We start from the raw sequence: 27,759 nt of genomic DNA on the forward strand, positions 1-27,759 counted from the left end.
ATAAAGGTCATCCTTACTATTTGGTGGAATGTAGGAAGCCATGATGAACAAGGAATCGTTGAACGACGGGCCAGTGACACATACACAGATCTGATCAAGAAGCGAATTATCATTATCAAGCGCAACTAAATACGAATGCAGATTGCGACGAACTGCAATTAAGACACCTCCTCCTCTTAAACATCCAGTTTTCGCAGAGTCTCTATCCTTTTGGTAGACATTATAAAGGTTAGCGTCGAAAAATTCATTATCATTAAAGTCTGAACTCAACCACGTCTCAACAATAAAAAAAAACGTAGTCGAGCTGAGAACTAAAATTGCGAACTACAGCGTGGCGACGAATAACTGTTACCCTTTTTTAAAGCGCTTTTTTTCCGACGGTAGCAAGCGTAGACTTAAATTTTTTTTTTTGCTTTGCTTTTTGTGTCATTACTGTGAACAATAGAAACATAGGACAATCAAATCATTTAGTGTAAAGAATTTTAGGAGGATGGACGCAAAACGTGAACTTGTACAGAAACTACATTTGCAGGGCGCGAAGCCAAGTAAAATTATTAGGTCACTCAAAAAACTCAAGGTGAACAAAATGTTTGTTTATCGTACCATTGCGTGGTTCAAGAAAACTGGGAGCTTCGAAATTGCTAAAAAGACCGGCCGTAAACCTACCGTTAGAACTCCAGAAATGGTGAAGAAAGTGCGAGAGCGAATACGTCGAAATTGCTGTATTTCGGCAAGGAAGATTGCCAGAGAAATGGGTGTCTGCCATAAAACAATTCAAAATGTTATTAGCAACAATTTGAAGATGCGCGCATTCAAAAAAAAGCGCATTCATGGTCTCACAGAAAGTCAAAAAAAAATGAGGAAGCAAAGAAGTCATCAACTCCTTCGACGACACGCAAGCTGCGAAATCCTTTTTTCCGACGAAAAACTGTTTTTATTGCAGGACAGTCACAACGCCCAGAATGACCGCGTATATGCAGTAAATATGGCTGATATTCCCACATATAAAAAAGCAGTTGAACGATATCAAAACGTATCGTCCGTTATGGTATGGGGTGCGATTTCGGAAAAGGGCAAACTTTTTATCGAAAAAGGCGTAAAAATCAACTCCTCTTACTATTTGGAAGAGGTTTTAAAGAAGCATTTGTTGCCACATGCCACAAACTTATTCGGGAATGCGCGATTTTGTTTCCAGCAGGATTCCGCTCCAGCTCACAAGGCTAAAATTGTTCAGAGCTGGTGCAAAAACGAAATTCCGTGTTTTATTTCATCGGATGAATGGCCGCCATCTTCCCCGGATCTGAATCCACTAGATTACTGCATAAGGGGGTACATGTTAGATAAAATGAAGAACATAAAACAACTTAAGATGGAAGAATTCAAAGAACGCTTACAGAAGAAGTGGTGCGTGCCGCCTGTTCAGCCTTCCGAAAACGTTTACGACTAGCAAAGAGCAATACGGGAGAAAGATTTGAAATTAATGACTAAAAATTAGAGTAAATAAGTACTGAAATAAAAATAGCATAAATTCTTTTCAAAATCAATAACGGTATTTTTCAATTTTAATAAAACTTGAGTAACAGTTATTCGTCGCCACGCTGTAATTCAGACTTAGTACGAATGCCAGAAGCGTTTTGGAAGTACACCTTCAAATTGGAAGCGCCACCAACCGTCTCATTAAATTTTGCGCTACTTGAGTTCTGGTGCATCGTCTTTTTGAAAAAAGCGAAAGGGTCGTATTTTAACATTTGCAGGCCATATATTTTCATTATTTATCACTTTCTCATAGCTGCACTCAGAAACGCCTAGTTTGAAGCTTACTTTTTTGAGATCATTCAAGTTAGTACCCTTCTTTACTAACATATAGCAAGTAAGAAATTTAGCTTCTACACCAGGGAACTGCAATTATTCGTGTTTTTAAGTAATTGGTTGAATAACACAAGAAATAGTGTTAGTGGATATTATTCATTGCAGAATATTCACACATATGCACTAACTATTTTACGCTCGGCACACAAAGCGAGAGCATGTACAATGACTAAGTTCTCTGTTGATATGCATTGGTGTAGTGTAGTGTAGTGAAAATATTGTGCATGATGCAACGAAATTCAAATAACTCTAAGCTTTAAACTTTGTATAAGACTTATAACGAAGTTAGAAAAATGGACATTCAAATTTTAAACTTTTTAATTGGAGTTTCTAGAAATAATTCGGGTATGCAGTTTTATAGCCCATTCAATTTTAGTATAATATTGTGCAAGTTTGTCGGTCGCTGTGGTGTAGTGGTAAGCAGTGCTCGCAACATCACAAAAAAAGTATAGAAACAAGGTTTTTTCTTAACAGCGGTCGTCCCTCGGCTGGTAATGGCAACCCTCCGAGTGTATTTCTGCCATGAAAAACAGCTTCTCATAAAAATACAATCGCCATTCGGAGCCGGCGTAAAACTGTAGGTCCCTCCGCTTTGTGTGACAACATCAATGCGCACGCCACAAGTCGGAGGAGAAGCTTGGCCAAACACTAACATATGTGTAAGCGCCAATCTATTATTACTAGGGCTGTGCGATTATTCGATTACTCGAGCAAGTTGGTTAATCAATTATTCGGTTAATCAATTACTCGAGTAATCAAGATTTTGATTACTCAAAACGATGATTAATCGAGTTACTTGAAATATGATTACTCAAAAAAAATAATTTTGCTCGTTAAAAGAGTTTGCTTTGGAAAATGCTTATTTTCTTTTTACATTCTGTATATGAAAAAAGTTTTTCGTTTTAATTTTTGAAAACAGAAACGTTGTTTTCAAAGTACCAAGGAACTTTAACTACTTTATACATATGAAAAGAGTTGAAATGTTGATTACTCATTTTACTCGAAATGTTGATTAATCATAAAGCAAATTACTCAAATATTTTTTTTTTGGTTAATCAAAAATCTTGATTACTTGAGTAACTGAATAATTGAGTTATTTACTTTATGATTAATTAAAATTTTGAGTAATCAATTAATCGCGCAGCCCTTATTATTACTATTATTATTGTGCAAGTTTGAGTTAGCTCAAAAATCTCATTGATTTTCGAGAATTTCTTTTGTTAGCGATGTTGATCGTTTTTCCCCATACAATAATTTGAACATACTTTGTATGGAAGAAAACGGCGAAAAAAATTCTCAAAAACTCGAAAAAATTGAATGGGCTATAAACTGTATACCCGAATTATTTCTAGAAATTCCATTTAAAAAGTTTGAAACTTTTATGTCCATTTTTCGAACTTCGTCGAATTATTATAAATCGTATACAAAGTTTTGAGTTATATGGCTGAGTCAGCTGGGATCGTTAGATCGAATCCCTTTGAAAGAAGTCTGATAAGGAAATGTGGTGGTTTCCGAAATAGCTATCACTTCTACCATTTTTTCCAAATTATTGTTGCTTTTCCGCAATAGTTTTTCAATTAAATCGTCGTCAAGCTCAATAAAAATTGTTGAATATAATTGTTATAAGGCCATAAATAACGAAAACAAATAACTTAAGGACGGGCACACCTATAAGTTAAACATTCTTCTAAAAAAATGGAATTATTAAGAAAAATCAACAAAACCAACAACCACATTATCAAGTTTAAATACCACTGGAATAGCTGCGCTAGGTTTTATAGTTGGCTTAACAAATGAAAAGCGTGGAAAAAAAGCAACAAGAATTAAGGCGAACTTAGGACAGTGCGTAGGCAATAGAGAGCTGCACGATTACATAAAAAGGTAACACCACAGTAACATGTTAATAATTATTATATGTTATAATCACGGTTGACGTTTTGGTCCAAATTCACCAAATTTGGTCCATTTTATTTCGTTTGGTCCATTGGTCCGATTCTTTTTAAAATGATCCATTTCACAAGCCTTTGGTTAGGTTATTATCACCCTTTCACTTCATGCAATAGTTTCGCGTTTTCAATTTTTTGTGTTTAATAGATAAATATTCCGCCCTATGTTGAATATTATCATCGTCAGTAAAAGTGACGGTACGGCCATCGTCAGCCATGTTACTGATGCGCTGCAATCGTTGACGGTAACGATGACAATATTCAGCATAGGGCTGATTGGCAACACCTGCTAAAAGTGTGAACTCGCCCTGCCACTGAAAATCAAATATGGCATGGCTAAAATATCGGGGTTTCTTACTAATTTCAATTATTCGGTGACCAATATTAAAGTTAAAGTGGCTGGCAAAAATATGGAAAGGTAGCAAAACTTTAACCATAGCATTTATCAAATGAAAATAATATTCGATTTTTAGTCTGCCTCACAGTTCTGCAGCAGCTGAGCGCAAATTTTTTGATTTAGCGTTAATAAAAACGAAATTAAGAAGCAAATTATAATTTAAAACTTTAAAGAATATATTGTTAATAATTAGGGAAGACAAAAATATGCACAAAAAACTTAATTATATGATCATTAAAATGACTCCAAAATATTAAAAATATGCTTGATATATACCCCAAAAATGTATATAACGAAAAGTTTTTCGATCATGCATAAAAAGTTTTTGCACATACATACAAAATGTATTTAACAAAGTGTGATTGAATTTGACATTGCTCTCGGAAGAACCATCCTATCCTAAAGTCAAATAGAAAAAAATTTTTACGAATTTTGAATCGTTTGTTTATATTTTTTTGCATAATAGTATTTTGAAAGAGAGCCGACCTGAGCTGTCAATCACACCTTGTTTAATACACCTTCCATATATATATATATATTAGTTGCGATCCCGTACGAGTCCGGACTAGTCAGAAATAGTCAGAATCAGTCAGATTTTACTGGAAATCGATCCCGTACTCGGTTCTCTGACTATTTAGAGGACAAAAAAGAGAGTAAATACGGTTCTCTCTCTATCAGAAGTTACCAGTTTTAGTCCGAGAATTTTTTGCTGGTAAATTCTGGTAAATGTGCCAAACGATCAGCTGTAGTGTGTTTGGCAACCAAATTGTAAACAAAAGAAAAGTGCACTCTGCTAATTCATGTTGAAAAGTATTTAATTACTTGTTTAAGTGGATTCTAATGAATTTGAAAGTGTTTTTGGTTATTTACATGTGTGAGCTGAGTGCGTTTACATACAAAATAAGCAAAAATTTACAACCAAAATTTGGAGGTTATGTTGAAGTTGACAGAAGTTACCATTTTTTACTAGAAAGCGATCCCGTACTTTTCAATGTTACTCTCTCGCTCTGAATGAATTTTTATTTTTTGACAGTTTTACTAGTCCGAGTCCGAGGAATACGGGATTGCACCTATTGAAAATGAACGCTCTACGTCACAAGACTTTGTTGGACAGAAACAAGATAACAATTCTCCAGGTGAAAATATTGCAACATTTTATTGAAGTGTTGGTTTACACAACATATTTTTGTTGTTGATATTGAACAGTTACAATAGATGCAGAATAAAACTCCTGCTCAGTTCGCAATACTCCTGGGGCTGGATTCTGTAACTGTGAGAAAATGTAGCGTACACCGAGTGCAAAACTCACAACCAAAAACTCAACGAATAAAATTCAGCGAGTTTTTCGGAAGAGAAGTGTACACAATTTTGACAGTTAAAACTCTTTCTCACACTTACTGAATCGCAAAATGAAGAGTGCGCACAATTTTCAGTGTAGGTACAGTTGAAAACTCACAGTTACAGAATGCAGCCCCTGGAAACTGTTAAACCGCTTCCGCTAAAAACGAAAAATTTTGATTGAATTTTTCAACCACAAAAACTGGTTTAGAGCGAATCTTCACAAAATATACGCATCGAAATATTTTTACGAGTATATTAAAATTGTTTACTAGAAAATAAAGGGACTTTCCGTTGTTTATCAGCTTTTTCTCTTGTCAATTAAACAAACATCGTCAGTAACCCTGGCTATCTCCGAAAAGGTGTTGTCAGATGAAATTTTGAGATAATTAATTAACCTATTATCAGAATAATCGTTTTATGCATTTTTATGCCTTTCGCCAAAATATTCATTTTTTGTCATAATATGCATTTGCATATTTTTGTCTTCCCTAATAACAATATACAATTGTATTGCACTTTGGATGCAATATAAAAAAAATCTTTATAAAAATTGAATTGGCATATTTTCTTGATAAAGAGGAATAGGTTAGGTTAGGTTAGGTTGGAGTGGCAGAGCGCGGAGCACACGTGGGCTGGAAAAGCCCGTTGTGATACCATTGGTCGAAGCCATTTGTTTCTTTCCTTTCCTTAGTAATTGAACCACCGAGTGCGTTTTATGTAGCACAAAAAGTCGAGGACGTTCGCCGAGTTCAAATCGGCTAAACAATCTAGAAAGTACTTGTTGAAGAATCGGTTGCGCGTGTTGGCCAGGGCGGGGCAATGGCAGATATAGGCCCTTATTACGAGTTGCATTCGCAAGTGAAATTTGTATTATGAGCTATGCAAGCGTGTCGAAATTTTCGTTGAGTTTCGAATTTTCTGTCGAACAGAATTTTGCTTTCGTTGGTGTAGCGAAGTGTTAGAAAATTGTGAAAAATGTATGATGTTGCATTTGTTTTCTTACTTTTTGGCGGTTAGACACTAATTTGGAATTTTTTTTATTAATTTCATGCCGTTCTAACGTCGTGAATACTAAACACAAGCTCGAAAGGCTGGTTTTACTTGTGAAAAAAATCCCACTACTCCGTTGGCACGATCTCTGAGAACAGAATCATAGAGCTGTTTATAGTTTTAATATAGTTTAAATGGATTTGCATCACAAAATTTCTTAAAAAATATATTGTATGTATAAATATATTCGAAAGATTACACTTAAACTCTCTTAAACGTTTTCTGCTCCTGGCCAGTTTTCTAAGCTCTCATCCTCTGACGAATCGTTCAACCAGAAATCCATTGTACTAATTTTTACCACGTTTTTATAAACTCGCTTTCTTTTTTATTTCGTTTCTATTTGCACAAATTTACATAAATATGTATAAGCACACTATTTAGTTTGCTCGATTTGTAAACAAAGCATCTCAGCGGTGGAAAATATACTATTGTGAACAACCTAAACGAGCGAAATTCACAATAGTGCTATTCTTCACCGAATGAGTGCCATAATACCAAATGAAAATTCGTTCGATCAGCACTTTCGACCACAGTCGAAGATCGAATGCAACTCATAATAGGGGCCATAGTGTTCAACGGTCTCCACCTCTTCCTCGTCTCTGCAACTGTGATAAAAATCGTTGGTGGAGTATCCTAGCCTTTTCCGTGTGTGACCATCAGGCAGTGTCCGGTGATAACCCCGGCTACTAATCTGAGAGAGGAGCGGTCCAGCCGGTAAAGAGCTATGGATCGCTTTACATCAATCTTTGGCCAAATTTGCCTGATAGTATGGCAGGTGGTTTCCACAGCCCACCTGAAATTTACCTCCTCGACGAGTTCCGCCTTTAGTCTGTGTTTGCAGGAGGTTAGATGTATGCCCGCATTCTGAGCAGAATTTACTTCAGATATTTTCGTCCCTCTCCTTGCCAGCTCGTCGGCTAGGTAGTTTCCAGGAATGTCCCTATGTCCAGGGACCCATACAACAGTCAAGGAGCATTTTGATGCCAGCAGGTTGAGAATCTTCCTGCATTCTATGGCTACTTTGGACGTTGTTCCGTTAGAACACGGCTGGATTGTATTTAACCTGGCCGCACTGCAGCCGGTCCGAAATTTTCCGTAGAGATCCACAGGTGGAAGATTTAACATTCGGCCCTATCTCGAATTTCACATGAACAAATATTACCAAAAATTATAAAGCAAAACAAAAACAATTTTTCCCAATTTGTTTTTGTTTTGCATGTTAAATTATGGGAAAGATTTATTCACACGAAATTGGCGATAGTGCTGATTATTTCCAGAGAATTGGTAGGTGTAGTGGGCAGTGCTGCCGTGACTAGCATGGCAGCCGTCCTCTGCACCCGTTCCACCTTGGCTCTGGACAAAGCGTTGTTTAGCGCAGGCCACCATACGGTGACCCCGTAGAAAAGGATGGGACTTATCACAGCTGTGTACATCCGGTGTACTATGTGTGGTTTTATTCCCTATTTTTTGCCTATTGCCGTCTTACTGGCATAAAGGGCGGTATTGGCCTTACTGGAGCGGTATTCAATGTTTCGCTTCCAGTCAAGTTTTTTGTCTAGAATAATTCCAAGGTATGTGACCTCGGTTAAGAGAGTAAGTGCCACTCCGTTTAGGGTGTGAGGTTTAAATAAGGGAGGGGTGTTCACTGTTAGATTCCAGAGTAGAGGTGAGAGAACGCCCCCTTGGGGGTGCCCCTGGTCACATACTTTGTAATGGAACCATTCCCCAGTTCTGATAGAATAGTTCTCTTTCCGAGAAGGAGCTCAACAAAATCCACCAGACCTCGCTGCACCCCCGCCCTGAGAAGGGAGTTAAAAACAGACTTCGGGTAGACGTTGTTGAAAGCACCCTCGATATCGAGAAAAACTCCGAGCGTGTATTCCTTTAAGGCCAATCCTTTTTCAATCGTCGGTACGATTTCATGGAGTGCGGTCTCCACGGATTTCCCCTTGGAATATGCATGCTGATTCGAGGAGAGGCTGTCAGCTTTAATATTCCGTAGAATATATTCGTCGATGAGCCTCTAGAGTTTTGAGAAAGAACGAGGTGAGGCTTATAGGCCTGAAATCCTTCGGTTTCAAATGTGCGGCCTTGCCTCCTTTTGGTATGAATACAACCTTTGCCTTTGTCCACTCGTGTGGTATGTGAGTCAGTGTTAGACAGGCTGTAAAAATCTGAGAAAGCATGGGACACAGTATGTCCTTAGCTTCCTGTAGTTCAGCGGGAAAAATTCCGTCAAGGCTCGGAGATTTGTAGGGCTGGAAGGACATTAAATCCCATTCCACCATCTCCTCACTTACGACGACCCTAACGGTATCACCCAGAGGCATGTAGGTCCTAGGACCGGGCGAAAAGCCGGAGGTGTCATCCGAGCAGCCCGGGAAGTGAGTGCTCATAAGGACCTCCAGCATTTCGTTACATGATGTCGTCCAGTCACCGTTAGGCTTCTGGATAGAGTTCATATTCGAAGAGGATTTCGAGAGAACTTTTCTTAGCCTGTTGGCTTCAGAGTTCTCTTCTATGTACAAGTATTGCAGAAGTTTTGCCAAGATTCGCGTTTCGCCCTCTTTATGGCCTTCTTGAAAACTTTGAGTGCGTGTTTGTATGGTTGCCAAAGACCTGTTTGCTTAGCATGATTGAAGAGCCTCCTGCTGTTCTTTTTCAGTACTGAAATCTCAGGATTCCACCAATGTGGTTTCTTTTTGCCTTTCGGGAGGGTGCTTGGGCAGGAGGCTTTGAAAGCAGTATTACAGGCAATTGTCACAAAGTTCACTGCTTCATCAATTTTTGACGATGAGTCCAGCTCACCGAGAGAAACACCCTTTGTATTCGAGAGACTCGCTTCATCAGGTCTTAACGATAAGCAGGACTTATCGTGAGAAGCGTATCTGCGTAGAGAGGCCAACAGCGTATTCCTATACTTTGCCCAGTTGGTTCGCTTTCTGTTCCTGTATGCTGTTAAACGAGCAGGATCAAAATTGAGATTGAAACTAATGTAGAGGTAGTCAGAAAAAGAGTGTTCCTTGGACACCTGCCAGTCCCTTATCCGTTCGAAAAAACCGCTCGACACAAGGGTGGTGTCCAGCACTTCCCTTCTAACAGAGGTCACAAAGGTGGGATCGTTCCCACGGTTACATACAGTAAGATTGTATAAAAGAATAAAGTCAAGTAAACACTCACCCCGGGAGTTGGTGTCGCTTGAGCCCCAGATCGTGTTATGTGAATTAGAGTCGGCACCTATTATGACCGGGAGCTTTCTGCGATTTGCTTCCTTCACCGCTTCTTCCAGTCTATAGGGTCGAAAAGCATGGCTGTCGTGGGCCATGTAGGTTGTTGCCAGCCAGATAACGCTCTCCTTCAGCTGTACGCTGATGCAGACAGTGTCCTCGTCGCTGTATTGGGAGAGTAAAAAATGAGAATATACTTTTTTAATTAGAATGCAAGCTCTGATCCTATTACTGGAGCTGTTGCCACCTGGTAGGCATCAGAGTTCAGTCCGCAAACCTTGTTTGTGACGATCCAAGGTTATTGGACTACAATCAAGTCCTCAGCTTTATCGCTAAGGCGAAGAAGGAGAGCGGCCGAGGCTGCCTTGGAGTGGTGCAGATTAATTTGTAGGATTTGCACCATCGTCATAATCGGTTATGTCCATTGCTTCTAGCTTCTTCCGCTCGGCGGTTCGGTTCGGATACCAGAAGCTGGTCCTCGTCCAGCGTTGCCCACCGACTGTAGACCGACCCTACGTCGGCAGATACTGAGCCCGTGTCGCTCTCAGTAACTGTCGCGGTATCGGATACACTCGTTGGTGGGTCCACAGGTTCACCCGTGGTGTTTCCTGTGTACCCCGCGCTGCCTGCCACCGATGCCGACGCAGGTCCGCTCGAGGCGTTGTCTGTTTTGTTGGCCCCTTCGTCGGGAAGAATATCTGAGGGAGCGGGTCCGCTCGAGGCGTTGTCCGTTTCCTCCTCTTGCTGATCCATTCTCTGGTGGATTTTCACTGTTATTGAGTAAAAGCCGTAGCTTATTAACCCACCACAATCCTCGAGAACTCGGACAGAAGCCTCGTTGATGACAAAGCCAACAAAACGCTGCTTCCCTTTGGTCTCGCCAACTCGGACTATCCTCCAATCGCTGGTGGGCAGTCCTTCGTTGCCCAGTCGGATGAACTCGAGTATCTCCTCCGGTTTTGACGGCTCAGCCGGTACCCAGACCCAGGCTCGCGTCCTGCTAGGGATTTCATCCCTATGGACGGCAACTAAGTATGCCCCGGGCCACAGCTGTCCAACCGTGGAGATAGCTTTTTTGTAGAGGCGGATCGCACGCTACCACGGCCGGGGTACTTCTGGAGTATCCCTTTATATACCCTGCATAAACCCATCAGGACGGACTTCCAGATGTCCATGGTAATGTGGCCGGCCGGATGTCCCTTGTCCAACACCGCCAGCGTGAGGTACTCTTTGGCGGCTTCACTGAACGGCTTCATGTTGGATACGGCCATCGACGGACGGTTAGATGGGGAGGAATCCCTATACCTCTTGGACGCACTCTAAGTGTCGTCCTGAGATCGCTGTCTCTTGAAGGTAAGGTCCTTCCTTGGGTTTCCCGAGTGGGTGGTTTGTCCTTCCCGCCTTTCCCGGAGGATCGCTTGCCGCTGGCGGCAAAGACTCCCATGGCCCACTTAAGAGACGCTTTTTGTTCCTCTGTCAGTTGGTCATGCGGGATGACCCCCAGCCTTTTGATGACCTTAGGGGCTGCCCTTCGGTCACGCTGGGCCCTGACGGAGGACGAAATTTTAGTTGCTGCTTTGGAGCAGCCGGGGCGCAGATCGAGGTCATTTGCCCCGGTCTTCGAGGATTTACTCGCGGGAGTGGTCCTCTGCTTGTCCGTGGAGGACTTTTGCTCGACCACTACACCTTGCAGTTTTAGTGTGCCCTGGATGGGCATGGGGGAGGGTGCCTTCCGCAGCTTTCCCGCCGGCTTCGACTTTCCCTAATGGGGTGTAGTACCACCGGCATCCCTGGAGGTTCGCTTTCCCTCTGGGGGTTTAGCAATCCTTCCAGCTTCTGCGGAAGCCCGAAGCTGCTTGGGCCGTTCAGGCCCTCGGTTCCGTCGATCGGTTTCCGAGGTGGTTGGTGTTTAGGACTTTTCATCGCCATGTGCAGGGGCGGCACTACCCGTGCAGGGTTCCGAGGCTTCTTTATTTGTTATGTTCATCATTCTGATTCTTTGGCCACTTACTGAGCCGAGGCCTTTCGGTGGCCGGAAAATCAGAAAAGGGGAAAAAACGGTCGACCACGGCAGAGCCCCATGCCGCAGCAAGTCCACCGTTACTCCCGGAGGCGGACAGTTATCCGGGAGGCGCCGTTAGAATACAGTCGGAAAGCCCCCTGACTGCAAACCTTCCAAGGGGCACGGTGACGCATGACACCCCGGGTCTAGAACCACAGTGTTCAGTACAAACAGGGTCACCTCTTGAAGGATGCATTTCGCGCACTATGGTCTTGATGTGGGAGTGGCTAGGCATACAGGGTCCCCTGTATGCTGTGTTACGCTTCATCCACACCCTGTATTTTCGCTCGACCCCTATAAAGAGGAATAAGCTCCACTCAATTTCCCGATGTAACAAAAATTGGTAAATTTTTTACCATTTGGTAAATTTTTTTGGTCCGAAAAATAAATTGGAAATGGCAACCGTGGTCATACACGCTACTTAAATGTAAATTTAGCATCGCAGAAACGCCGCATCGTTGGCATCGTAGTAACATTCCGTTTTTTTATGAAATCGTTGAGAGTGTGAGCAGAAAAAGCGCAACCATTGCATGTACGCAAGAATGATAGAATATAAGATTGCGCCAATCGAGCTGAGCTGTAGATGTCAAAAAAACATGTTTTTAAAGGTACGTGTATCTACTTTTAGGTACAACTTTTCGGCAAATAGGTACAACATGAATATTTAGTATTCATCACTAGTGCTCAAATATAATAATGTGACGTCAGCGAAAGGGTGGATGCTGTTAAATCGAGAAAGAGAGGATTAGCGTTCCGCGGAAGGCGCCACCTTTGTTTCGCTGCATCGTGGCATGTACGTACATATACAAAGCGAGAGCGTGCGGTAGCTGCGCTGGTCACTGTTCGGACTCCTAAAATACGATTTAGGAGTAAATCACTCTTAAATTCAGGGAAAACTAAATTCCCGTAGTATATTTGTTTTTTTTTATTATCGCATTCATGCGAATAAAAAAATTTCCGAATTTTCCAACTGCAAGTAACTAGAAAATGTCTCTAATAATCCCTTTAACTGGAAAAAGCGTCAAGAACTCTCTCTTGAAACCTTAGCTGAGTTGCATTAAATAGGATAGGGATGCACAGCAGAGGTGCACGCAGTCGACGTCGCGAGCAAACTGCAAGCACGCGAGCGTGCTAGGCGAGGTGAAGTGAGCTGTACGGAGATGGCATCGTACAGATATTAACCAGTACACACTTATTTTCAAGTAAAAATGCGTGTATGTAAGATCTATACATAGAAGGTCGCGGTATACATATGATTCGATTGATTTGAAATTTGTACACAATAAACTAGATTCTATTCTGCAGAAGATGAGTCTAACTGCACTTCTTAATACTTATTTAAAACGAAATGGCGGATATTTTAACATTTTTATAAAAATTAAGGAAGGGATTTTTACAAATGCAAAAGGTGTGTTATGAAGTTTAAAATTTTTGTTTTGTTTTAATGCAGCATTAAAGACAAATATATACGGATATTTTCGGGAAAGTTTCAGGTTTAGACAACAAGTAGTTCTAAAGTTATAACAATATTATGATGACACCCACGAGCGGTCGCTCGCTTGTAGATGACAAATATTTTTAGTGGGCACTTGTACAAGTAATTTTGGAAGTAATATGAAGTGAAATGTTGAAATTCATAAATCTATCAGTGTAATATAACTTATTAAAGCTCTACAGACCTACATACTATGTATGCATATATGTAATTACACACATAGTCAAAATAGTTATTCGTACAGTGATTTTTTTACAATATTCGCAATGTTTTTAATTTTTCGTTAATTTTTCACGAAAATTCTGTTTATATTTTAACAAAAACCATATAAATGAAATTTTCAAACTTTTTGCAAAACTTAAAAAAATTATACAAATTTTCATCAAAATTTTGAATGACAGTTTTTAGAACAAATTTTGTATGCAGAGTTGTAGCTCATTCAGTTAATAAATCGCAAGCCTTACCTTTGATTTTTTAGAATTTGTTTCTCAAGGGTGTTACATATCTGCTTCCATGAGCAAAATGTAGTTTTGCATGGAAGAAAGCGTTCAACACCATGAGAAAATAAAAATTCAAAAATCGACGCAATTTTTCTCTAAAATATGTGAGTCAAAATTTTGGAATATAGATGAAAATTTGTAGAATTTTCTCAGTTTTGCAAAAGGTTTTAAAATTTAATTCGTATGGTTTTTGTTAAAACATCAACTATATTTTCGTGAAAAACTACCGAATAATCATTAAAAACATTGCGAATATTGTGAAACAATCACTGTACGAATAACTATTTTGACTATGTATGGAGTTACGTGCATATTTACTATGTATGTATGTATGTATGTAAGTATGTCTGTTAAGTTTAGTAATAGTTATATAACACTGACAAATTCATGCATTTAAAATGCATGCAGTAAAAATATTTGTCATCTAGAGGCGAGCGACCGCTCGTGGGTGTCATCATAATATTGTATTAACTTTAGAACTACTTGTTGTCTAAACCTGAAACTTTCCCAAAAATATCCGTATATACTTTTCTTTAATGCTGCATTAAACCAAAACAAAATTTTTAAACTTCATAACACAACTTTTGCATTTGTAAAAATCACCTCCTTAATATTTATAAAAATGTTAAAATATCCGTAATTTTGTTTTAAATAAATATTAAGAAGTGCAGTTAGACTCATCTTCTTTAGAATAGTATCTAGTTTATTGTGTACAAATTGCAAATCAATCGATACACAAACGTCTGAGATATAGCGAGTTGAAATTAAAATTTGGCAAAAATTTACCGCAGTGAAAAATTCGATTTTGTGGCTTTTTCGACAGGTATGAGTGAAAATTTGGTTAAAATTAACTGTAAATGTATTTTCGAATAAGCTATCGATTACAATTGGTTTAAAATCGCTTCACTTCATTTCAATTTTATGTTTTTTTACGCTGCTTGTTGTTTCCGCTGCTTGTTGTTTTCGCTGTTGTTGTCGCCCGTTTTTGCGAGAAAAGAATAACGGGCCTGCGCTTTGCGCAACCTCGTATATATAAACCTTGGCGTGTATGTATGTGTACTTTTGCGACAGCTTTGCCAGTGTGGCATCAGGCCACCAGAAAAAGCCAATTTTTCCAAAACAAAAGCGCCAAGTTTTTATTATCATGTTTAATAATTTTTTTGATTCAGTAAAAAGTGTATATACATTAGAGCTCTAGTTACCCGGGTATCCAGCAATGCGAGTAGCTCGATACTCGCTCGAAACTCGTTCATTGCTCAACTGCTCAAATGTTTGTTCAAAAACTCGAAAATTTTGAACAATTTCATAAACAAAAGAAAATTTGTAAATTGTATTTGTCAGCAGTTGCTTTCTAATTCATGTTAAATAAATTATATTATTAAATACCAATGTAACAATCTTTGCATTAAATATCAATAATTTCAAAAATTTTAAAAGTTGCTACCAAAAATGTCAATATAATAAAAAAAACATTGCTCAAATTACTCGAAAAAACTCGAATTGCTCGAGCTCATGCTCGGAAATTTTCGAGTAAGGAGCATTGAACAAGTGTGCGAGTACTCGCTGCTCATATACCCGGGCTGTTTGAAAATGTGCGAACAAAATCGAGAGCTCTAATATACATATCCATTTCCTCTCGTTTTTATTAATAAATTAATTTCAATACATTTATAACAACGCAAAACATTTACCTATTCCTCATATTTTATTCAGTAAATGAATTCCATCTTAATGTAGAATATTAGTGTATAGTGTATACATACATACATATGTACCTATGCATTCGGTGTGCTTAAATTAAAAAAGCATCACTAAATACCGCACCAAGCATTGAGTTCCAATTATTTTGGCTTTTTGGTTTCCCAAAAGCACTAAATTTAGTGCAAAATGCACAACCTTGGCAACCCTGCAAAAATCGCGACTACTCCATGCATGCGTGTAAAGAGTACTCCCTAAAGATCAAGGAGTACTCCATAATTAAACACAATTCATATAAAAAATATGGTCCTATTAACATTGCGATGTCCTAGGGCAGGACCATATACTCCATCCATATACATCAGAGTAGCACAAAACTACTCCAACATATTAACAGTGGCATTGTTGTTATATTTTTTCGTTTGTACACGCTTTTGTTCTTCACTTCTCAAATGCTTTTTCGAAAGTAATAAAAACCAAGACAAAAATTGAAAATTACATGTTGTCTCTGATGGCATTCGAACCCGAACATGCTGGGAGCTAAGAACTAACAGCGAGCATGTCTACACGTTCAGCTACAGCCAGACATGCAAATGTGCTTTCAAATGCTCAACTTCAATAACATTTCGTTAAAACACGAGCAGTGATCGGATAACAAACCATAAGCTGGCGCAGAGACACGAGTTGGTCCGATACAGCATGACAGAGGAACACTTTTGTAAGTACTCCAATTTACCACAAATAGACTACATGGTCCAACGATTTTTGCAGGGAACAGTGAGCTGAGCACATCAATGCTCAAATAGTGATGCCAGACTAAGTGTTGAGTAAATGCGCTATGTATATTTTTTTTCTTTTAAAGCAAAAGTTCTAATTGGCGAGGGTATTGATTTTTGGTTCTTACATAGAACACTGATAAGATTCACAAACTTATCTTAGGACTTAATTAAAATAATCAACATTATTTGTAGACGAATATATTTGTGTTCGTATGAAATAGTAGCTTATGTCGAGAGGCTGGCTTTAGTAAAATGTACCATTTCCTATATTCTTTAAACCACAAGGAATTTTTTTATGAAACTTTATACGAATATTGGCTTGCTAGCATCGCCATTAACATTATGCTGCGAATGGTTCATTATACTAAAGCCAGTATTCCGACATAAGCTACTACTCTATACGAACACAGATATGTATACTTCCTAATAGGCTTGTAAAATGCCCAATACCCAAATCCCTCGCATGAGTTATTATCGGTAAAAAAATTGGGTACGCTCAAATCTGGCATCGCTTCAGCAAGTACAGCGCCAGTGAAACAGTGTTGATATTTTAAGTACAATTGTACTTTTTTCAGTACAGTTAATTTTAAAATGTACAAAAGTACAATTTGCCGATTTTAAGTACAATTTCAACATCAAAAATACTCGTTGTACCAAACGCTCAAATCCTTCTAGCACATTGATTCTTAATCCGTTTACATTTAAGTAAATGGATATACCTATATTTCATATTTGTTACAAAACGAAATTATGAATTGTAATTTTGAATGTAAACGTGATTGTGAACAGTAATATTAGTGATGTGCGTTATGGTGATTGCGATTTCTTATCACCGGCGGGTGAAATATCCCTCATCGCTATTTATTTTGAAAAAATCTTTGGAAATGCAATGTACCTAATGGCGATCCTGCAGAAATAGGAGTAATTGAGCAGATCGGGGGTTGAAAGTAAAAAAATGTATGTAAATTCCATGCGTTGAAATTATAAATTTCCCTTGAGGATTTCCATTTTATCGATAGTGATCTCATTTTATGTTCATTAATATGAACCGACCTATATAGTGTATTAATGTTTTATCATCATTGTCTTCATCTTTGACAAAATTACACGGTCAACCGGTATTTATTTTATTTTTTTTAAATAATTTTAATTATTTTTTTTTATAAAATTGTAGCTCATTATCAAACAAAAACCTTGCAAATAAATCGAAACATGAAAGAATGAAAATTTCAAAGTTTCATCAAATTTTCACAGTTTTTGTTCAGAATTTGTAGACATGTTTTGGGTTAACAATTTTGTAGCCCATTCATTCTAGTATAATAAGGTGCAAGTTTGAAGTGTCTAGAAAATACCATTGATTTTTTTAATTTTTCTGTTTGCGGTGTTGCGCACTTTCTTCCATATAACGAACGTTCGCATTTTATATTAAATGGATGAATGTGCGTGTAGCGTTGTTGCTTTTTATCCCAATATTTTAAATTAAGCTTTATTTTATAGTTTTTCTTAGACAATGATAAATGATGTACACAAATTTCAGTATGGAAAAAAAGTGCAACACCTTCAACGAAAAAAGTTCTCAAAAATCTACGCTATTGAATATTAAATCTAAAGTATATATTAAATAATATTTAATATTTGCTTTAGAGATGAAATTTCGACAAATTTGTTTAAACAAAAATGTTAAGCGCATCTGTAGAATGTGGAAGCGAGATTCTTCTGCTTGCGTTTCTATGTTTATATCATTTATCAGTTAAAGCACATACGATTAAATGTAAACAAAAATATTTTTAATTGCGGATCCGAAATAAATATTTATTAGTTGCATTTAGTTACGCAAAAATAGTGCTGAAAATCAATCAATTGTGCTGAAGGTGCCGGCTGCTTCCGAAAGGGCCGAAAATGTCACAATGCACACTCATTTTCCATCACTGTCACACATACAATCTCACTAAGGGTATTCATCAAACCGTATAAATGCCTTATAAACCGTATAAACTTATAATTGTGTAAACCTTATAAAATAACTGTCAAAATTTGTATGGAAACTCGTTTACACATTTCTGATAAATTTATCCAGCGATTTCACCGAATAAACTTAATAAACTGGAGCCAATGCAACTCTGTCGCATTGACAGCTGATTTCTAAAGAAGAAGGTGAACAAAAAGCAAAAACGCGCCAGCAAGCGATATTTTTACTAGTTTTTTAACAAAATAAACTCAAAGTCCTTCGATTTATTAAATTATAGGTAATATAGGTAATCTGGCATTATAAAGAATCCTTGAAAGTTTGTTTTATCGTACCAATAGCCCAGTATTGGTGTGGTCCACTTGACAGCAAAAAATGGATGAGGTAGGTGATTTAGTTTAAATACAGATTTGTTCCAGCTTTATTTTAAATAAAAATGTTTTAGAATAATAAGCCTAAATGCAAGAGGAAGAGGACAAACCCATCTCATCGTTGGACAGAGGGAGAAACAATCGATTTGATACAAACTATTGCCGACGCCGTAAAGGAACGGCCGGAGTCGTTTGAAGTCTGTGATAGAATAGTAAAATATACAAAATATTCTATATTTTTGTTTTGTAGAAACCGACCGCTGAACGTTTTTATAACAAAATTAAGTTATCTGTATCCAGCCTCGAAAAAGTAGAATGGATGTCCTTAAAATGTAAGATGAGATACCTGAAATCATCATACGTATCTGCTGTAAGCTGGCGGAATAGGACGGGATCTGGTATTTTGGCTACTAGCGACGAAAGAAGTGTTAAGGAGTATATTAATACCTTATGTCCACACTTTGATTTACTAACTGATATCTTTGGGCAACGAAAAAATGTTACCACACCATTCATTTACGAAAGTGAGGATGATGTTGAATATTTAGTTGAACATCTCGATCCAAATTTAGATGAGCAATTTGTGGAAGTGGAGCCGGACTACGTCCTTGTGACTCCAAACACAACTCCAACCTATACTCCAGAAATTTCGACGCCACTAAGTAGCTTAAATTCCACGCAACCGAAAAGTAAGAGAAGGAAACGCAATTCAAATCCAATGGAAAACTTAATAGTTATTCAAGAAAAGAAATTAGAAGTGGAACTTCAAAAGCTTGAACTTGAAAAAGAAAAAGAAAAAAATCAAGTCGAACCAAAAAAACTTGAAATTGAAAACCAATTTGAGCTAAGAAAGCTAGAGCTCGAAATGCAAAGAGAAGAAAGATTGCAAATTGAAAGGCTAAGGTTAGAAAGTGAAGAAAAAATAAAAAAATACGAACTAGAATGCGCAAAAAATTTACGCTAAGGTGCTTTTTCACATATTTTTTTTAGTTCTGAAGTGTTTTTAAACTAAAATCAGTTTTTGAAGTATAGTTCACTTATATGCAAACATTTTTATTTTCAGTTCTTTAAACAATTTTGAATGTTATCTACTAAATAATTTTATTGGCTATGGAATGAATCTATTTCCCTACGCGTAGGGCTTGTACATACAGTGGTGGAAAAAAATAGGGACACGACATTTAAACAAATTTTTCAAAATAATTCTAAAAAATCTGATTAAAAAGTTGAAAATTTGGATGCAATTTTGCACAATTTTTATAATTTTTTCACAAAGTTTAAAATATGAGTTTACATGGTTTTTGTTAGATAATGAGCTATACTTTTTTAAAAAAATAATAAATATTAAATAAACATAAAAAATAGGAAAAATTTTTTTAAATATCGTGTCCCTACTTATTTTTCCACCACTGTATGTATATATACACGTACAGTGACTGAAACAAACGGTGATTTAATTTTTTTATAGAATTTTAAATTCTGATTTGCATGGTTTTCGTTTTTATAAAAAACTAACAAAATATTTTATCTTGAAAAACGTTGTAAATATTAAAAACTCACTGGCCTGAATTTATATACAGACTTTAAAATATTTACATGGCAAAATGAATTTTAATGCAATGAGTTTTTAAACACTTCCTTTGTTGTTTAAACGTTTATTACATAAGTATATATGTATGCATATTTCAATAAAAATTGCTTAGTTTTATTGTAATAAATTTGATAGCAGCCTTCAGTACCAATGTTTAACTTCTTTATACAAGTGCTATTGAATCTCAGAAAGCGAAGAAAAGAAGACGCGAAGCAAAATTTGTTCGAAATATTGTCTTAAGAATGAGCTTGTAATATTATTGACAGCAGCGCACGTCGTTTGGCTTCACCGTCATGAGAACTGACATGATTTTCCGGTTCGTCTTCATTGTTGACATATCCGTCTTCACTGTCGACATATTCATTTTCTTCTGCTACTTCAAAACTCTCGTCTCTTTGAACTATTAAAATATTGTGTAGAACTGCGCAAACCAGTATCCATCGACAAGCCATTTTAACTGAAGAATCATTTTTAATATGCAACTTTAACTCTTTCAAACTATTAAAGCGTTCTTTTAATAAACCGAAGCAATGCTCAATTCTTATACGATACTTGCTAAACGTTTTGTTGAACGAATTTCGCTGCTGTACATTGCCGTCCGTTGAATTACTTCGGAAGGGAGTTATAAGAGTGCTGCTTAATTTATAAGCACTATCACCCGCTAACCATTCTGCCCCTGTGAGCATTTGTGTTGTTCTGGTAGTCAAGCTACAATTGTTGTAAGTTCTGGCGTCGTGTACACTGCCTGGATATCCCAGAACCAAATGTCGTATACGTAGCCTATAGTCGCAGATTGCTTGAGCTTTTAACGAGTACATATGTTTTCGCGAGAAATAAGATTCTGGATCTTCAGACGGTTTTTCGGCTAATTTAACTTCAGTGCCATCAACATAACCAACACAATGTGGTAGCTCTTCAAAGGTTTCTGCGGCTAAGATCTTACGTTCGGCAGCGTCCGGCCAGTACAAAAATTTGGTTTTTAATTTCAGAATCGCGTGGAATACTCTATTAGTCATATTCTACATAATGGAAATATGAATTTAGAACAAGAAATTCTAAATTGTGTTTTACTCGCCTGTATTACTCCGCCGTCACTTACACCAAACAGCCTTGCAATTTTGCTTATTGATGCTCCTTCTCCACTTGAACCCAATCGATACAAAACAATTATGAGTTGTGCTTCTACAGAAAATTGCTTGCAAGAACGTGGACCATTGAAAATTTCATCGTTTTTTATTAATTCTAATATCGCGTCAAATGAGGGCTTGCTCACTCGAGCAATTTGTCGAAATCTATCATCGTCGAGGTTTGACAAAATATTTTGGGTGAAGTGCACGGACTTGGGAACCGAATGGTGAATAAATGGACACCCATACCGAACTTGTCCCAAAACGCACATTGATAACGTGAAGTCTTCCCAAATTTCGTCTTCCCTTTTTAGTTTATTTTCTGCAAATGATTAATCTGAGAACAAAGGGATTTTTTATTTTTTAAATATCAAAGCAAAAAATCAAACATTACTTACCATCAATTTCATCGCAAATTTCCAACGTTAACAAATCATACACGAAGATCTCCTGGTAAAGTTTTTTAAGCTTACGTTTTACGCTTATTTTCGGCATATCTTTTTCTTTATATGAATCAAAATAGCAAACTATATAGATAGCAAAATATATGAATCAAAATAGCGGTGGACGATATACATACATCGATGTTTTATAAATACTCGATGTATTGTGTCTGTGCATTGATGTATTTTGAAGGCTTCGAAATTTTCGAAGCATCGATGTTTTTAAGCTACCCTGACGTTAGTTGCAGCTTTTTCACAGATATCCCATTGAAAATTATGCCAAAAAGCTACCATTGTATTAAAAAAAACATTACATGCCTTAAAAAACATGGATTTATATACTAAAATATCGATTGAACATCGATGTCACCATATGATGCATTTTATCGAAACAACATCGATGTCTTGATGCCCATCCCAAAACAGCTGACTTATAAAGTGTAAACGTAAAGAGAGTATGGGGCGTTCATGTAACGCAGTGCTTAAACTTATAAGATTATCTGATTGATAAACTTATCGGTTTAGATGAATACCACTACTATTTTGTTGACTTCGTTTTCCCCTTCCGATAACTTTTTGCTTCCGCGCTTGCCCAGCACCGCTGTGCAAAGCTTTGCACGCCCAGTCGCCCGCGACAAATATGTGCTCATTTGGGCATCCCTAAAATAGGAGATAATTTTAAGAATAATTTTTTATGTACTGGGCGATTCCACCGTCTCGGCTTGGACATTTGTACAGAAAACAATTTCGTTCTTGTTTAAATTTAAGTATAAAGTACTCAAAAATTCTACATTTTGATAAGGCTACACCTAATTGACTATTATATGAGTTATTACAAAATACCAAAAAAACTCCAACTAACTTTTATATGGAAAAAATTTTATTTATTTCTTCTGTCACGGGTGGGATGAAAAAAAGAATCTGCTTTTTGGAGCAGATATATTTTACGGAAACTCTGCGAATTTATTTCACTTTTCTGTGTGAACTTGATGTTTTATTATAAAACAAAGAACCAGGAACACAAACAAAGCAAAAACTACAAAAAAAGTACGGCTTTATTATACAAAAAATCCGAAATTCTTCTGTCACGGGTGGGACAACGTTTGTCACGGGTAGGACACGTACGAATTTTTATATGAAATGGAGCTTGTAGTGTGGTCCATATATAAAGATTAGTTATTAAAATATATAAGAAGCCAAGTAGGGGTTAAATGCACTCACGATTTGTCTTAGTATGGTGCCTTTTATATAAAAGAAAATTCTTAGCACGGTCAGCCAAAAAAATTATTTAAAATGAACGCGATTTCCTAGCGTCTTGATATTTTCACTTTTACCTACTTAAATTTAATGGACTACAAAACTGCATACCTAAAAATTCTGAACAAAAAGTTTAAAATTTTTGGGTGTAATTGTTAAAGTTTGTTGAATTTTTATAATTGTTGTAAGAAGTTTAAAATGTGGATTTATGTGGTTCTGGTTGGGTAATGTGCTAGACTTTTATAAAAAAACTATAAACATTAGATTAACAAAATAAAAAATCATAATTGGCCAAAATGTAACTTAACCTAATCAGCTGACCACAAAGGTATATAGATAATGGACGAGTCCGCGCATCCCCCCTCCCCTGCGTCTACCTCAACAAACAAATAAAGCTTATCAGCCCTATAAACCTACATCTGACAACTGTCGCACACATAGCTGTGACGGGTGGGACATGCTTCTCTGTTGAATTATTCTTATCTAACTACGTGGAAACGACAATGCAATTGTGGTAAATATTTGCAATGAATTTCTAAAATTATGTAACAAACACACAAATACAACCTCAACTTCTGTAATTAAATATAACAACTTTTAGCTTTTTTTTGTCACGGGTGGGACAATACCAATTCTGCTTAATAATAACTCAAATATAGATAAAGCAGTCACACAATTTAATAGATGATACAATTTTATTAAAAGCAGATGAGTTCTACTATATATTTGTCTTACCAAACACTTGAATTATGAATAGCAATTTATTTGACAGTGGATTCAACACAACCTACTTTAAACTCAATCAAAAAATTTACTTAAAACTTGATTTCAAAACGTAAAAGAAGGTAATAAAAATGCATTTAAAGCTGTAATTTGTTATTTTTTGGTTGGTTTACAATTTTTACAAATGTCTTATCCACAGGTTTGTTAGTTTTATAAAGAAAATAATTTTTGCACTTAGGTACACTTTTCCATGGAACCTCCCTACTAAAATAAAATAAAAAAAGGTTAAATTAAAAAAAAAAAATTGGCGATCGCTCCAACTGAGGATTGAACATGGCACCTACAGACTTGTAGCACGGCTACCGCGGACGCGAAACTCGCTTGCTTTGTTTGCATACTTGTACAAAAGACAACAGCTGGCCGTTTCTACCGGTGTTGTCATCGAAAATTCCCCTAATCCGAGTTAATTCCCAAAAATTCCGTGCATTTCTTCGGGTGCTTATGAGCATTTGAAAAAAGGAAATGCATGAGTTAAGGCAAATAAATGCTCTTTATGTAGATAAACGAGCCCGTTTGTCACCCGTATTAATCAACCATGATGGGAGTAAAGCTGGTCTACTTCAATTTTCTTTAAAAAATATAGTTCGCCTATTGCAGTAGCTAAATCGTTTTGTCTCCCGTTTTAAAACTAACAGAGGCATACGTTAGGTTATTAAAAAATACGAATTTTTCGTATTACCTACTTGTATGTATATACATCTATGTAAATATATGTATGTAAACGAATAATGTATAAAAAATTTACGGAATTTTATTTTCTACTACGATGCTTTCAATGCACACAGTCTGACTCATTGAATTGTTTTAATGTGTTATGCCAAGCGAATTTATACAAGGTGGTAGCAAGAATACAACAAACAACAACCACGTGTATTTTGTATCAGGGTCAAAATGTCAAATCTCAACTCGCCTCAAGGTCTATCACGCCGATTCTGAACAGAAACTCCCCGGCAGTTTTCTCTCTTTTCCCTTTCCTCCTATCATGAATAAAAATTCCTTGAAGATTTTTTATATTAAATGGCGGAGTTGAGCTCTCAAAACAGTCAAACAGCTTTTTCGAAGTTCGAATTTCCTCCTCCCAAGTTTTCGGGGAAAATGCTACTCCTGGGAGTTAATTATTGGGGGATTTCTTTCTCGGGAGAAACAAATTCCCGGAGAACAACCTCCCCGGGAGTATTAAGAATTGGCCTCTATATGCATTTTGTTTTTGCTAATCATGGGCATGCTGTCAAACCAGTAAAAGCAAAAACAAAATACATGTAAGGCGAAGGAAAGAAGAAGAAATCAGCAGATTGGACAACACCACCTTGTATAAATTCGCCTTGTGTTATGCCCTGTATGCAGCTCTCAAGAAAACTGTCAAGAAAAAATTGCCATTATTTTGTGTGTGTGTCCAAGGAATTTTGACATATTATACTTCACATCCTGTTGCCTCACTCTTTCCTCAAGAAATAATGGAACGGGCAAACCTGGGTTGCCTTGTACTCTTTTTTCACAAAAAATATTAGAAAACTGTAGTAGAAAGCGTAGCAAATTCCTTAAGAACTGCGTACTGCCTTAACGTTTTAACAATTGGGAGGTTGCAACAGTCATGCAAATTTTCATCAGCGCTGCAGTATTGCCGCTTTTATTACGTGCCTCGGACAAGCCCTTGCTGTAGAGTTATCGATAATCGAAATTTGACAGTTCGACAACCAGCTAACCATGGGTAATTGCGCAATTTTTTTGGCGCTAGCTCAATAACGCCAGCGCCACCTGTGGTGTCAGCGCACTAACCCAGCGCAATAGCGCAGTGTATTGAATTGAACACGGCGCCATCTGAGTGTCACCACAGTACCCATCGTCATACAGTGCAGTACACCATACAGTGGTGTCATGTCTATTATTTCTATAAGCGCTGAACAACGCTTGTAGCGCCAACTGAATTTAATTGCTAGGAATGTAGTAAATTCCACGATATTCTATCATTCTTGAGTAAAAGCTTTAAATTTGCGTTCTCAACACTCAAATGCAAAAACAAAGTACGTGTAAATTTTCAAAGAGTTAAGGCGAATTGTGTGTGTGCCTCTTATGTTGCTTGGTGTTAATGGCGCTGGCGCTTTCCATTTACTGGTGTTGGCACGGCAACTCCGGTTATGGTGTTAACGCTATTGCGCCGCGCAGCGCAGTGTTACCCATGCCTACAACCAGCAAGCGGCTGTAAACAAGCTGTGCGAGTAAAATTAAATTATTAAAATAAAGAGTTATAAAGAAAAGACAGCAATAAAGCTAAGTTCAGCACAATTATTTGTGCTCAATCAGGCGACATTTAAAGGATAATTCCAATCCTCTAGAGCTACCGCGTGCACTGTACGCAAAAGTTAATGCTTTCAAGGTTTTTCTTTTATTATCGTTTTTTGTTCATTTTCAAAGCATATTGAAGACTTCCAAAAGAAGTTGTAGTATAATTGGTTAATAAACAGATGAACCACTACTTTCAACTTCCATACCTCCGCTCATAAAAGCTTGCGCACCTCTTAGATTTTTCGCTGTAGGAAGTGCCACAGCAATGACTTCAATTTGGAAAACTTTGTGTGTCGGTAGTTTTAAAAGAGATTCTTCAGTTGATAAAGGAAATAATTTGCAATCACTGTTCGCTTTTGCTTCACCAAATGGGCGTACTCCACGGGAACTAAAATTTCAAGTTATTGTTTTGTTATTTTTACCATATTCTGTAAAAGCAAACTGCATTGCAAAATGTTAATATCGTTCAAATTATTAAAAAATAAAATATATGACACACTTTTCAAATTTTCGCTCTTAACTACGTTCCAAAAACATTCCCAGCAACCACAAAAACGTAGTCGCTTATATAAGATAGGATATTTGTTGCTTTGTTAAATAAAATAAATCCGTTTACATTTTAATAGTTTATTATGACCGACCCAGGTCTGCGCCAGTGAGTACCAAAGACAATACTAACTACTCAATACAAAAAGTTATTATTACTAAGCTACCCTCAAGCTATCAAAACGCTGTCGCTGCCGACGCAGCCGTTGAATAGCAGTTGTGGTGTCTTGTAACAGCAAGCGTGAGAACACAGAAGACTAAGGGCACTGGCAACTTTTGAATGTAACTTTAAACTTGCTTGCATTCTTTCGACTGTCTGCGCTACTTGTTGTGCCGATCCTGCTGAGTCAGGCCACGCGAAACAATTTTAGGTAATGCCAAACCTGACTGTGCTTCCCGTGATAACTCTTCCCCTCCTAAGCGAGGGACGTCCTCGGACCTTCTAGTTGACGCTTGCGTGATGTTTTCTACTACTCTTACTATTGCAGCTTGTCTATTTTGCTTTCTAAAGAAAGTTATCAAGGGAAGGAGCGCGCCGATGATGGCCAGTATGATAAGGATTATTGATGTTGCTGTCAATCCTGTCTTATAACCATCATTTAGTTGCTCCATCAGCTGGCGGTTTTCTAGTGCCCGATGTCGCAAGTAAGGTAGGCTCATTATGTCATCGTGTCCGGTTATGTTTATCTGAGTGGCCCACGGGATCTCTGCTACCTTTATCTGAAGGGCATTTCGATTGACAAAGGTTGTTTCATTCACGCTAGCCTTGTCTGAAAACGTCACCAGGTAAGTACCCCTTTTCAGCGATATAGTTTCATTATTAGATATTACTGTGGCGGTGCGATCGTTTATAATGACCATGCCGTCATCAACCTCTCGCACAGGATCTAGTTCGCCAAATGTGGTTCTGCAATTTGCTGTGGTGCTGGCTATTAATTGTTGAGCGCAAGTAGAGATGTTCGATTTTCTGCAAAATTTCATAGCTGTTCCTGCACAGTCGTCTAAGGAATATATGTCTTTACCACAAA

At 37.5% G+C, this 27,759-nt stretch overlaps 1 protein-coding gene across 1 annotated transcript; it reads right to left on the reverse strand.

The window, feature by feature from the left end:
- Window positions 1–20,343: 20,343 nt before the first annotated feature.
- Window positions 20,344–21,942, reverse strand: LOC118751771 (putative nuclease HARBI1). Its single transcript, XM_036486588.1, has 3 exons — window positions 21,818–21,942; window positions 21,368–21,741; window positions 20,344–21,311 (listed from the first exon to the last, which is right to left on the reverse strand). Exons 1-3 carry the CDS (start codon window positions 21,912–21,914, stop codon window positions 20,529–20,531), a joined length of 1,254 nt encoding a protein of 417 aa, XP_036342481.1. The 5' UTR covers window positions 21,915–21,942; the 3' UTR covers window positions 20,344–20,528.
- Window positions 21,943–27,759: the final 5,817 nt, after the last annotated feature.

This window comes from Rhagoletis pomonella, unplaced genomic scaffold, assembly GCF_013731165.1.
Source record: "Rhagoletis pomonella isolate Grant_MI unplaced genomic scaffold, Rhpom_1.0 Rhpom_scaffold_00983, whole genome shotgun sequence".
In the NCBI taxonomy this organism is placed as follows: domain Eukaryota; kingdom Metazoa; phylum Arthropoda; class Insecta; order Diptera; family Tephritidae; genus Rhagoletis; species Rhagoletis pomonella.